Raw genomic sequence first — 14,040 nt, forward strand, 5'->3', positions numbered from 1 at the left:
TGTTGATACGACCGCCTACTGCTTCATGCAACTGTGCACACGCTGAAAGAAAACGATTTACTTTACCCCCTCCGTGGATTTATGTCCACAGTTATCCTTATGAGGTATGGCTATGGATCCTTAGCTAGATTATCCACAGGCACCAGAAGGAATATTTATGTATACCTTTCAGTTCTCTCAACGTCTTGATTCTCTGATCCGATCTCGCACAGAATGGATGTTAATCACGTTAACTGTTAAGGTGCCTGTGGCTTGCTCTCTTGTTCTTCACACTGAGATGTAATCAAATGGGTTCTAAGCTCTGAGTGGATAAAACAATGAAATATAAATCTTTTTGCTCCTTTCATTTGACTGTTTAAAACCATTCTACATTGCAAACATCGCTGCATGTCTCAGTTGGGAATTAAATCAATTCAACTGTTATATTGGATTAAGAGAGAGAGAGAGAGAGAGAGAGAGAGAGAGAGAGAGAGAGAGAGAGAGAGAGAGAGAGAGAGAGAGAGAGAGAGAGAGAGCGCATGAGGTGTTTTACATTAACAGGTCTGAACACTGATAAATGTCACATCAGTTTAATCAAGAACAAAAAACAAAAAACACCCAAAAAACATAAGAAAAGCAAATGCTAATATGACTCACCTTCATTATAAGCATTATGAATCAGACACAAAATAATACTGCTCAAGTTCTCTTTTAAAGGCAGAGTAAGCCTCCCGTAAACCATCACAGATACGGTCAGGCTTTTACACACAGTACAAACACCCTTTCATTTAAACACTCACCAATTGAGAACATCCTAGGTGCCCTCCGTAAAGAGCGAACAATTTTCAAAGAATTTATTTTTGCGTGGTTTATCTTACCCCTGAGCCATCGTGAACCCGTGTGATCCAGTTTTCCCTTTGGCTACCTTTCCCTTTTCACCATGCAGTCGTCATAGTTAGTCATTTGAATGCGACTCAACGTGAGCTTATCTACAATAGCACGTTTTTTTTATGCACGAAACAACGGCTGTGGTTCACAAGAACTCTAACTCTTGTGACTGTTGAGAGGAACGGCGATTTGCACTGATAAACCGGCCGTCGTCTGCTACGACCCTTGCGTGACCCTGCTTCCGGGCTTTTCTTTTTTTAAACTTTCACAACTTCGAATTGTTCTGATCTTGTCTTGATGAAAAACGAATTCTTTTATGATTAAAGAATGTTTGTGTAACAAGCTGTCAATTTATTATTTAGATTTTAAAAGTTAGGTCTAGCGCAAAAACGAGGCGCCGTTGTTGTTAACGGAACAAGTCTACGAAAATAAATTCTTGGAAAATGTCTCACGCTCGACAGAAAGCAGCCAGGATGTTCCCGTTCGGTGAGCGTTCAAATGGAAGTATGCTTGTACTGTATTTAGACGCTCGGGGAGCTCTGTGATGGTTTACGGGAGGCTTACTGTGCCTTTAACATTTCAAGAAAATAATGACTGACCAAAATTTAATCCCATGGCGTCCTTGAAATTTCCCTTGGATTAACCAAACTTATGTCTAGAGGTCATCAAACCCTGGAAGTTCGTAAAGGTTTGAAGATCCAGTGTCTGAGAAAACCTCACAGTTAAGTGTTTTTGCACAAGGCCAGCTGCCTGTCCATACAGACGAACACTGCTCATTACTAAGACCAGGGACCTGTATTAGAGGTCTATGCTAAGACTCATTGATTACTCAGGTGAGCCAACAAAATTATAAATGGACTAGACAACCAAGCAATTGAGACCATCACATCCATAAACATGGTAGAAACTGAGCTTTTCATACTGTATGTAATAGAAAAAATACTGAAACAAACACCATTAAAATTGTGCAAACACACCCACACATGCACACCCAGACAAATGACATGATCTGAAAATTGAGAGAGAATTTCTGTTTTAATAAGAAGTTGGGTTTTTTAAACATGGCTTGTACCTTTTCAATTGAAAAGGCTGTAAGTTGGGCCACTTATCTCGAAAAGCTGCCCAAAACTTGACCCACCCACCCACTGATTGACTACTAAAGAGGTACATGCATCACCATCAACAACATAGCACTATGACACATATAAAATACAGGAAGACATTATCATATATGGAATACTAGCACACTTTAAAAAATACAGATTAAGGTGTATAATCACAGGATGCATACAATCACAGGGTCAGATCTCACTGCTCCAAATCAAGAAGAAATTTGCATCACAAAGCCATGAAACCATCAAATTCATAAATAAGATCATATAAACTTGACTCAGGTACAAAAGTGCAATGAAATGCTGTTTCAAAACAAATAATTGTACACAGCAACTACAATTTCTGAACAAATGTGTGCATTAATTGTTCCTTGACGACTGAAACTAATATAAAGTTAAATTCATGCACTAAATATATGTGTTGTTCGTCCGTCGATTCGACGAGGACCACTCTAGCCATCCGGGGGTTGCTGGGGCTGGCTATTTCTGTGTGTGCGTAGATGGCTGACAAGGCCGATCCTGGCACGGAAGGTTCGGACACAAAAGGGACAAGGGACGAGTGGGACGTCTCCAGGAGGGTTGATGGCACGGGGTTTTCGGGTCTGTCTCATCAATTCAGCGGCGGTGGTTCTGCTGGCCTCGCACATCTTGGCTTTAAGTGAGGAGGAGTTGCGCAGTTCGTCGACCTCACTCTCTCGCCCGAGACCATCTTGATCCAGTGGCAGGACAGAGTCGAGACGGCTGGAGACGGAGACGGGTGCAGTGGATGGCCATGACATCCTACGTGTCTTGTCGTGCCCTTAGCGTTCCACAACGCTTTGCAGAGAATCGCCTTTCTGCCCGTTGACCAGCTGGTGGTTCTTCCGCGCAGTCCGCCGAGCCCAGTCTTCACGTGCAAAGGTAGACAGACCTAAATGTCACCGAGGGTATGAGACCCATCGGCTACCCTCACCAGGTTTCGCCGGCCAGTCGAAGCCGTTGCCCGGGGTGTGGCCGCTGCGCACGCTACAGCTTCTTGGAGCCACTGGTGAGAGCTGAGTGACAAGTGAGGACCAAGGGTGGACGGACTACCCCCTAGAGAGCACGACGTGTCCCTCCACCGGAGGTACTACCCCGCCTTGAACACCCCTTACACCCCTTGTATGTAATATATGTACATACACATATCAACACAAAGCACAATTGGCTTCAATAAGATGAGATGCAGTAGGTTTTTGGTAGTGAATTCTGTCGCATGAAGTCAAAAAAACTGTGTGGTTGGACACAGTCCCTGCTCACCCTGAACTCGGGTCAAAATGAGTTACTTCCCTTCGGGTCTCAATTTATCCCTGACAGGATGCCTTGGTTTTCCTTCTCTGGAGAGGTAATCAAATTTTTACATATTTAGAGCTTTTCATAATGTGTTATTAATATAAGCTGATTCGTAAATGACAAAGGAATTGATATGTAAGACAGTTTCAAGCGAGCTATCTTTCGCGGGTGTATTCACTGTGCAAACAACTCTAAATATGGCAAAAGTGTCACGTGATAATCAACCTTGGTTACGAAGCAGACGATACTTTTTTCCGTAACCAGTTGGGAGTGATGCAACAATATCACGGTCTCCTTCCCACAGCAGTCTCAGCATTTCGAGAACGATGTCCTTATCATAACTGTAAAGAACAGAACGGAGATCACTGTCAAAGTCAGCCAATCTGCAATCCCTTTCGTCTCAGTTGAGAGATAACTCTGTATTCTTGTTTTGATAGATTCCACGCAGTAATTATGTATCCGGTCAGAGAGACCATGAGCGATAGCGTGAACCGATGATTATCAGAATGTTCTTTCTTTATTTGGTGTTTAACGTCGTTTTCAATCACGAAGGTTATATCGCGACGGGGAAAGGGGGGAGAGGGGATAGAGCCACTTGTCAATTGTTTCTTGTTCACAAAAGCACTAATAAAAAAATTGCTCCAGGGGCTTGCAACGTAGTACAATATAATACCTTACTGGGAGAATGCAAGTTTCCAGTACAAAGGACTTAACATTTCTTACATACTGCTTGACTAAAATCTTTACAAAAATTGACTATATTCTATACAAGAAACACTTAACAAGGGTAAACAGAGAAACAGAATCCGTTAGTCGCCTCTTAAGACATGCTGGGGAGCATCGGGTAAATTCTTCCCCCTAACCCACGGGGGGATTATCAGAATGAGTCCCTGCTGTGAACTGTAGTCTTATAAACAACACTGACAATTTAATCACTCCAGATGGATTTTGTGATAACTGGTAATACCCTTACATCAAATCAGTTGCAAAACATTACCATCTCCCCCCTTGTCTTGCTAATTTAAATACTATGGAACCACCACATTAATATTAAGACCACCCCAAAATCTGAGAAACCTATGAACAGAAAATCTGAGAAAGTATGACTTCAGAAGGGGTCAAGTCATAAAATGGGAGGGGGGTCTGGGGTCACTGTAAGGCCAAAAAAAAAAAGAATTGTCTGTTTCTGGTAACATGGCTAAAACAAAATAGGGTCGGTAGGTCGGTTTCCCCCCCCCCCCCCCCCCCCCAAAATGTAGACCAATAAAACTAACTTTAAAAATCGCGCAAAGAGACTGGATTCACTATACATAGAGACAAGACACTCAACACATTTACAAATCGTCAGCGGACTTTCGTTTTCACACGTTTTTGTTGTTCATTTTCTCACCCTGTCCTTATACCACCAAAAAAACAAAAAACAAATTTGAGTTTGGAAAAAAAAAGTTTAGGGTCGGCGCCGAAATTTAGGGTCGGTCGGGTGACCAGAAACAGACAATTTTTTTTTGTTGGCCTAATCATCAGGCTGATGATCAGCCCAAGGAGGCCTGCAGCACTGCTTTTTGAGGTGCTACATATGTGGGTTATTCTCCAGAGCTGTGTACCTCGGGAAACCATGTTACAAAGTTGACAATTTATTTACTTAACCGAGACACTTTAACCATACAAATTGATTTACAATAATAAATACTGGTTCTATATAATCTATCCATGGCCTGCAGAGAAAGAATTAGAAATACGTGCACATTTTGTTTGTCTACGTTCAGTAAATTACAAGGGTTTCAAAGTACGTCAACTTTGTAATTTGGAAACCAAAAGTTGTGACATGGATTTGAACACTAACAATTGGAGAAGAAAAAAAGAAAAATATATACATGTACTATGTTTTTTGTTCCATGTCTGTATCATTATCTAACTGGAGTATTACTGAAAAAACTCAAGAGAATACATTCTAGTTGCCATTTAATATACGTTATAATCTATTAAAAGGACTGAAAATACATACATGTCACAAAATGGTACACAACTCTGGAGAATAACTCAGATACCATTTGTGACCCTCCACCACGAAATGAGTCGCATGTCACCTCGCGCGGTTCTGCGCTAGGCTTAATATAAGTCCGGGGAGTGTCTGGTAACAGTGTGAGGGTCACCTTAGTCACAGGCTTATAACTCAAACAGTTCTTGCTCTTTTTTAAAACGGTTTTCACCAGTAGATAGAGCATAAAAAACTCTTTAGGAAAATGTAAAAATATGAAAATCATGCAAAGGTGACATGCGACTCATTCCGTGGTGGAGGGTCACATTTAGTTTGTATCCCCGGTCGCCTTGAACAGTTTCGAGTTAAAAATTACTGAAATACATGCAGTATGTTTTACTTTTCATGGCACCATCATTTTGCATATATATTTGTATCCACCACTTAACTTATGCAAGTACACAACACAAAATGAACAGACCCAAGAAATAGATTAGGCATAAGATTCACACTATCAGTGTACACAAATTCACTACAATCACATAGAGCGCTATAGCGCAATTTCAAGAACATCACAGAGAACGATATGAACATAAAATGGATTGCAATCACAGCACCTGGTTTTAATCAGTCTCACACTGTCAGCATGTATGGCATTCCTGTCACAGAAAATAATGATTTTTACAACAAAAGGGTCAGCTGTGGTTAAAATAATGAAATGTGTGCATTTTTGAAAAAGAAAACGCATTTTTTTAGTACCCACTAAACAAGCAACATTGACAACCACATACATTGCATGAAAATACATGGTAAGAATAAGGAGGGAAAATTACAAACCGTTTCAACATCGACATACACATCATGTGTAATACAATACAGAAATTTGATTCACACAAGTGTGCATGTACAAATATTGATTAACACATGTATGTTCTTTCTTTCTTTCTTTCTTTATTTGGTGTTTAACGTCGTTTTCAACCGTTCAAGGTTATGTCGCGACGGGGAAAGGGGGGGAGATGGGATAGAGCCATTTGTTAATTGTTTCTTGTTCACAAAAGCACTAATCAAAAATTTGCTCCAGGGGCTTGCAACGTAGTACAATGTATTACCTTACTGGGAGAATGCAAGTTTCCAGTACAAAGGACTTAACATTTCTTACATACTGCTTGACTAAAATCTTTACAAACATTGACTATATTCTATACAAGAAACACTTAACAAGGGTAAAAGGAGAAACAGAATCCGTTAGTCGCCTCTTACGACATGCTGGGGAGCATCGGGTAAATTCTTCCCCCTAACCCGCCGGGGGGGGGAACACATGTATGTGTACATCAACATAACAGCTACTATGTGGCACATACCACAACAAAGAAGCAGCCTTAAAGTTCAGTGTTGTAAACTGCCAATACTCTATCCAATTCATCCTTTCCAGGAGGTTATCCAACAGACCTCAATGTTTGGAACAGATTGACAACTACAATGACATTACTTCGCCCTTACACTGGTGCAATTCTGTAACACATGTTACATAGCCACTGGTGAATTAACAGAGAGAAAAATAAAGAAAAACGGTCAATTAGGTTTTCGCATCCATGGGAGGTAATCAGAACCGACCTAACAGACTGAGCCAGTAGCCCGACATAATATTATATTATATGTGACCCTCCACCACGAAATGAGTCGCATGTCACCTCGCGCGGTTCTGTGCTAGGCTTAATATAAGTCCGGGGAGTGTCTTGTAACAGTGTGAGGGTCACTTTAGTCACAGGCTTATAACTCAGTTTTCGCTCTTTTCTAAAATGGTTTTCACCACTGGATAAAGCATAAAAAACTCTTTAGGAAAATGTAAAAATATGAAAATCATGCAAAGGTGACATGCGACTCATTCCGTGGTGGAGGGTCACATATGTCCTGACAACCAGGAGACAGTATACGTAAAATAGCGCAACATGTCGCCACAACCAGCCTAAAGGTTAATGGAATGAGGTAACACACAAATGCATTTTGTTGTGTAAATTGTCAAATAGGCTAAGAATTAAGTGACCAATGTTGATACATGTACTTTCTTAGCTGGAACAAACCAAATTGCTTCCATTTCACTTATCCGAGCAAAGCAACGCTCAAAAGTCATAATGTTGCTGACCCTTAACTCGAGACAAGAACACTTTCATTCATGAATGCTACTTCAGTGAAATCTAAACTTCACCACAACAATTTTGCTGATCTGTCCTTCTGCTGCTGAAAAGGTGTGAATATGACCCAAGATTAGTTCATTGCCTGCAAGACTATCAAATATGGGACATAACTCTTTCAGAACTGAAAAGGCCAGAGAGATGTTTGCCCTCGCAGGCTGTGCTACCACTTGGAGAGTGGTTTTCTTATTGGTTGGATAGCATGGGTTGACAACTCTCGCCATCTCTACCACCGGACCACTGATGACAGCACGTTTCTGGTCTTGGTAAAACAAATGGTCCTCCTCAGGTCTAGATTTCTCTGTGATACGTCCCCCACATTAAGGGACTTTGCTTTGAAAAATGGATCCTTCTGCTTTGTTGCATAACCAAAAAAGTTTACAAAGTCATCCTTTACAATAAAAACAATCAGTTTGTAAATGGCATCAAAAGAAGTTAACAACCTGAATGTAGATGACAACCAGACAAAGACGAAAACAACATCAAAATACAATACATTTCAACCAAAGACCAGCAAAAACAAAATATCTTGGAGCAAATAAGGTAAGAAAACAAAACCATTTTTTTCTTCTGATGAGATTTAGTAGACTTGACATTGAAAATAAATCCTTCCCCGTCTGTCCAATTTACAGCAAATCCTTCAATAAGAGGAAGTCTTTCAAGGTAGTTGGAATGCACAGCTCCTCCACTATCTCATAAAGTTTCTGTCCCACACCCCCACAGGCACGAAGCTCGTCACGCACAGTTTTCCTGGACGCCTCTTTCAGCGAGCGCGGCTGATAGAACGCACACATTTTCATGTTCAGGTCTTTCCTCCATGGAATGTTTGCAGCGTAAGCAGAGAACGCTCCATCGCAGGAGGATCCCGCCAGCCACAGCAAGTTGGCTAAACGCAGATTGCCGATGGACAAGGCAAAAGCCACAGGGGGCAGCCTCTTAACGAGTTGCGATCGTGTAAGCTGATAATTTGGTTCGCAGTTCTGAGCGAGAAAGAATTTTATCCCCCTCATGTTAAGCTTCTCTATCGCTCTCGTGAGCGGAAACTTCCCTAGTGAATCCCTGATGTGCAGGTTGGCGCCTGCAGCCACTAGAAGCTTGACACAGTCCACAGAGTGCGTCACAAACTGCGGCCGTTCCTGGTAGTAGTTGAAACAGTAGTGAAGCGCGCACATTCCGCTAGCGTCCCGAAGGTCAAGGTTGCTACCGGCAGCAATGAGGAGCTTGAGAATGGTAGTGTTGCTCATGCTCGCTGCTATCATAAGGGGCGTGATCTGCTCATGTAAGGCCTTGACATCTGGTGACGCACCGTGTGAGAAGAGGAGGTTCAGGATGCCTGGCTGTCGGTTCTTCACCGCGATGTGTAGAGCAGTCTCACCACTATCTGAAAGAACATACAAAATTATGCATTGGTGGTTTGATGTGTTGTTTAACATAATCATCAAAATAACAATCATAAATTCAGTTCTGCACTGTAATATGTAGTTGTTTCACCATTATCTGGAGGCAAACTAAAATCGATTGGCAGTATTTAGGTAACCAGGCACCAAGATATGAAATAACTAATCTACAACCCTCTCAGACAATAGCTAATTGCAGCTAGCTGCTTATAGGCTGTAAAATGTTAACATAAACTTGGCCAAAAAATTATTGCAACAATTTTTGCACGCTAAGAAAAGCATTAAAACGCAATTCATTTTAGTTAAACTTTATATGCTCGAAAAGGTAATTATGTCAGCTGTACATATCATTTGTCCAATTATAGGCATCCCATGACAGCCTGTCAAACAAGGTCACCCCTAAAATCGACCTGACAAAAACCCTAGCCCCGTATTTTAAAATCTGCAAAAAATCAGAATATGCACAAACCAAACACCTGTGACAACCATTGGAAAGGCCATTCAATTTCCTGTTCAGAACATTTTGTTTTATGCACCTGACTTCTCTAGTCTTTATGTAGCCTTTTGTCAAAGGCGGTAGGTGTCAATCGTTTCAGAGGCCCAAAAAGGCACGTTTTGCGGCCATTTTTGAGGGGGTCCTCCACCCAAAGAGCCATCTGCTCAAGTTCTCAATGATTTGCTTTTGAAATTTTTGAAGTTATGACCAATAGGCTGACCAAAATGTGTGTTGCGTTTTGCGAATGTGTATACTTAGAGTGTCGTATTACGTACATTTTCCGAAAGAACTAAACAAATCATATTAATTCAGGGTTTTAAGTTAAAAAATCGTGACTTTGCCTGCTAAGCAAAAAATGGATGAGGCAATAGGTGCCAAAGTTTGAGGCAGATCCGAGTGCTGGTTTACATTTGCTGGAGATGGGAACATGCAAGAAAATGTATCGATCACCGTCCTTGGTAATGCGTACAGTAGCTGTGGAGATAAACTGACCTTGGCCTGTGCTTCCTTCGCTGCGGGTCACAAAAGCGCAACTCACCCAGCACAGCGCGCCGGAACAGGATAGTAAGCACAGGCCCAGGACTGTTAGTCTCCACGGGTAGTGTACTCAGTACCACTGACGGTGATCGATAATTTTTCATGCGTGTTCCCATCTCCAGCAAATGTAAACCAGCACTCGGATCTGCCTCAAACTTTGGCACCTATTGACTCATCCATTTTTTGCTTAGCATGCAAAGTCGCGATTTTTTAACCTAAAACCATGAATTAATATGAATATTTGTTTAGTTCTTTCGGAAAAGTTACGTAATACGACATGCTAAGTATACACATTTGCAAAACGCAACACACATTTTGGTCAGCCTATTGGTCATCACTTCTGAACTTTCCAAAGCAAATCATTGAGAACTTGAGCAGATATGGCTCTTTGGGTGGAGGACCCCCTCAAAAATGGCCGCAAAACGTGCCTTTTTGGGCCTCTGAAACGGTTGACACCTACTGCCTTTGACAAAAGGCTACATAAATCCTAGAGAAGTCAGGTGCATAAAACAAAATGTTCTGAACAGGAAATTGAATGGCCTTTCCAATGGTTGTCCGAAATGTTTGGTTTGTGCATATTCTGATTTTTTGCAGATTTTAAAATACGGGGCTAGGGTTTTTGTCAGGTCGATTTTAGGGGTGACCTTGTTTGACAGGCTGTCATGGGATGCCTATACAAAGTACCATCAATCGGACAAATCAGATGTACAGCTGACAGAATTACCTTTTGGGGCATATAACGTTCAACTAAAATGAATTGCGTTTTAATGCTTTTCTTAGCGTGCGAAAATTGTTGCAATAATTTTTTGGCCAAGTTTAGTTATTTGGAGAGGGAAAAGTGTTAAAAGAATGAGACAGGTCAGGGAAAGAAAAATTAAAATGGGAATCTACTAAACAAAGGGAGAGAATCACTAGCTCTTGCACAAGTACTACGTCAGGCTGTTTATTCCCATGACAGCCCATATTCTTCCCATTAGTTCTTTTGCATATATAACATTTGTGAACTATTTTTTATCAGTCCAGCCTACATTTGCCAGGTCAACATCTTTGCAATCTAGATGCACATCCTTGTGCCAGTTGTGGTGAATTCAATTACTGTGCATGGTAGATTCTCCTTCAAGTTAGTTCCTTTATCATTGACATACCTGTACTTTTGCCCATGTTTGCTCCCCAGTGTAGCAAGAGCCGTGCTGCTTCAACACTGCCGGTCCTGCAGGCCTTGAAGAGAGCGGTGTCGGAGAACATCAAACACTCTGTGTCCACAGGCATCCCGCTCTCCAGGTAATACTCCAGCGTCTCCACATCTTCTGATTGTGCAGCGATGAGAAACTTAAGAATTTCTTTATCACTGAACGTAACGACTTCGGCCTCATGCTCAGGGCTGGAGTCGGCCTCTTCTTGCTGGTCCGTGTTGCCGTTTTTCTTTTTCTTGCTTCTGCGTCCCACACACTCTGCCATGATAATTTTTGGTGTGGCTTGCCGGATAAAGCCAAGAACTCATGTGTGTGAAGACTGGACCTGAAAGCGAAGACAACAATAAGATTAGAGATACAATGGATCACTATCACTTAATAAAGTAACTATTACATCATTAGCAAATGGAAAAAGATCTGCCATACACATGCAACCAGGGATTGGCTTGGGCGTCGGTCATCTGTCTTTTGCCATGTTAAATTCGGAAAAGACAGACACACATGGGTCTCAATCCGTCAATTGATCGATAGACATGCAGCAGAGTCAGTCAGCTCGTCTTATTTTGGCGAAAATCGTGATGTGTGGGTATACTTTTACTTGCAAATGTTAATCAACTTAATGTCCATCCTTATTGTCACCTTTTCATCACACATATATATATATACTAGATGAATACCTGCTTCGCCGGGTACGGCTTCGCCGGGAAGAAGTCGAACCGAATACCCGGCTGTGCCGGGGACCCGGCTTTGCCGGGTGTACGCCGGCAAGGCCGGCGCACCGCACGAAGGAAGGGAGATAAACGCGCAAAACAGTGGAGAAGAGTAGTGACCTTCTAAAAATAGTATAACGGGAATATGGATTGAGCGTTGTCGACAGTGACCTTCTAAAAATAGAAACGGGAATATGGATTGACGCCACACGAAGGAAGGGAGGTAAACGCTGAAAACACTGGAGAAGATAAGGAAGAGTTACTGGAAATGGATCCCAAGAAAAACCAAAATCGGTTCAGCGCTGCGCGCTGAGAGCACGTGTTAAAAATTCTCATAGACCAGATTGTGTCCGGGGTCTCTCTGAATAAGCCCACCAAATTTGAAGCAGATCCATCGAGAACTTTGGCCGTGCATCGCGCACAGACACACAGACACTAGAAGTCGAACCGAATACCCGGCTGCGCCGGGGATCTGGCTTTGCCGGGTGTACGCCGGCTTTGCCGACGCACCGCATGAAGGAAGGGAGATAAACGCGCAAAACAGTGGAGAAGAGTAGTGACCTTCTAAAAATAGTATAACGGGAATATGGATTGAGCGTTGTCGACAGTGACCTTCTAAAAATAGAAACGGGAATATGGATTGACGCCACACGAAGGAAGGGAGGTAAACGCTGAAAACACTGGAGAAGATAAGGAAGAGTTACTGGAAATGGATCCAGAGAAAAACCAAAATCGGTTCAGCGCTGCGCGCTGAGAGCACGTGTTGAAAATTCTCATCGACCAGATTGTGTCCGGGGTCTCTCTGAATAAGCCCACCAAATTTGAAGCAGATCCATCGAGAACTTTGGCCGTGCATCGCGCACGGACACACAGACACTAGTCGTATATATAAAACTAGATGATTACCCGCTTCGCCGGGTACCGGCTTCGCCGGGAAGAAGTAGAGCCGAATACCAGGCTGCGCCTGGGACCCGGTTTCGCCGGGTGTACGCCGGCTTTGCCGGCGCACGAAGGAAAGGAGATAAACGCGCAAAACACTGGACACCTTCTAAAAATAGTAACGTGCAGTGACCTTCTAAAAATAGTAACGTAGTAACGGGAATATGGATTGACGCCACACGGAGGAAGGGAAATAATCGCGGCTGAAAACACTGGAGAAGATAAGGAAGAGTTACTGGTAGTGGATCCCGACAACAACAACAACAAAAAAAAAAACAAAAAAATCGGTTCAGCGCGCACAGCGCTGCGCGCTGAGAGCACGTGTTGAAATATCCCATCGATGAGGTTGTGTCCGGGGTGTAGCTGAATACGGTGTCCAAATTTGAAAAAGATCCACTGAGAACTTTGGCCGTGCATCGCGAACAGACAGACAGACAGACAGACAGACAGACACTAGACGTATATATATATATATAGATGTACGTTGTCAACCACGGGACATCATTTACACGAAAGAGTTGTCTCCCTTGTTCGCTCACACGGATAATTCCTTCTTTGAGTCAGTTTGACCCATGTACATGAAATGCATTCGTACAGTTCATCGGAGTTCATTCCGTAACTTCAAAGGGATCTAAAATGACTTGTTATGATTACAAGTGCAGGTTCTACAAATTTGGAGACTTAAAGTTTATGCCTCTGAATTATGAATATGAGCTATGAATTTAACACGCTAAAGTTCAAGATTACCCACAAATATTTAACACTACAATGAAAATAAGTGCAATGAAAATAATAGAAGACAAACTGGAGAAAAAAACTATTGTCATTGTCAGTATTAAACTATTATAATGCATCGATGGCAGTTTTCAACTACAGTTACTACTGAACTAGCTTCTGCTTAGTACGTTGGCATTGGGAAAAAACAGGCTCGATCAAGGAAAACAAAACACAAAGAAGCCTCTTAGTCTGATACAAAATCAACTGTGCATTACAGTATAAAGTACATGTAAATAATAACTGGTCGTTCGTACCGAAGCCACACAAAGTCAAACTGCACACTTCTTGTTGACAACCACAGCTTTTCACGGAGCAAGGGAGCTCACTACAAATGTCTTGCACCCTTGCTCTTGTTGGGCGCAAAGTAAGAATCCGGGGCAGAGTTGGAATAATCAGGATTTCCCGAAACCTCATTTGATTTCCAACAAAGCGCCGCATTTCCGGAAACGAGCTGCCTCTTTCTAGAAATGGCAACCCTTCGACTGGCACAAAAAAAGTATACCCTTTTTACAGGTCATGAATAAGGTATAT

At 42.1% G+C, this 14,040-nt stretch overlaps 1 protein-coding gene across 1 annotated transcript; it reads right to left on the reverse strand.

Moving 5' to 3' along the window:
- Positions 1 to 4,535: 4,535 nt before the first annotated feature.
- On the reverse strand, positions 4,536 to 13,826 carry LOC138961803 (ankyrin homolog). The gene is made up of 3 exons (XM_070333482.1): positions 13,764 to 13,826; positions 11,036 to 11,408; positions 4,536 to 8,841 (listed from the first exon to the last, which is right to left on the reverse strand). The coding sequence occupies exons 2-3, from the start codon at positions 11,346 to 11,348 to the stop codon at positions 8,087 to 8,089; spliced, it is 1,068 nt and encodes a 355-aa protein (XP_070189583.1). The 5' UTR covers positions 11,349 to 11,408; positions 13,764 to 13,826; the 3' UTR covers positions 4,536 to 8,086.
- Positions 13,827 to 14,040: the final 214 nt, after the last annotated feature.

Source organism: Littorina saxatilis, linkage group LG3 (assembly GCF_037325665.1).
Source record: "Littorina saxatilis isolate snail1 linkage group LG3, US_GU_Lsax_2.0, whole genome shotgun sequence".
Classification (NCBI taxonomy): Eukaryota; Metazoa; Mollusca; class Gastropoda; order Littorinimorpha; family Littorinidae; genus Littorina; species Littorina saxatilis.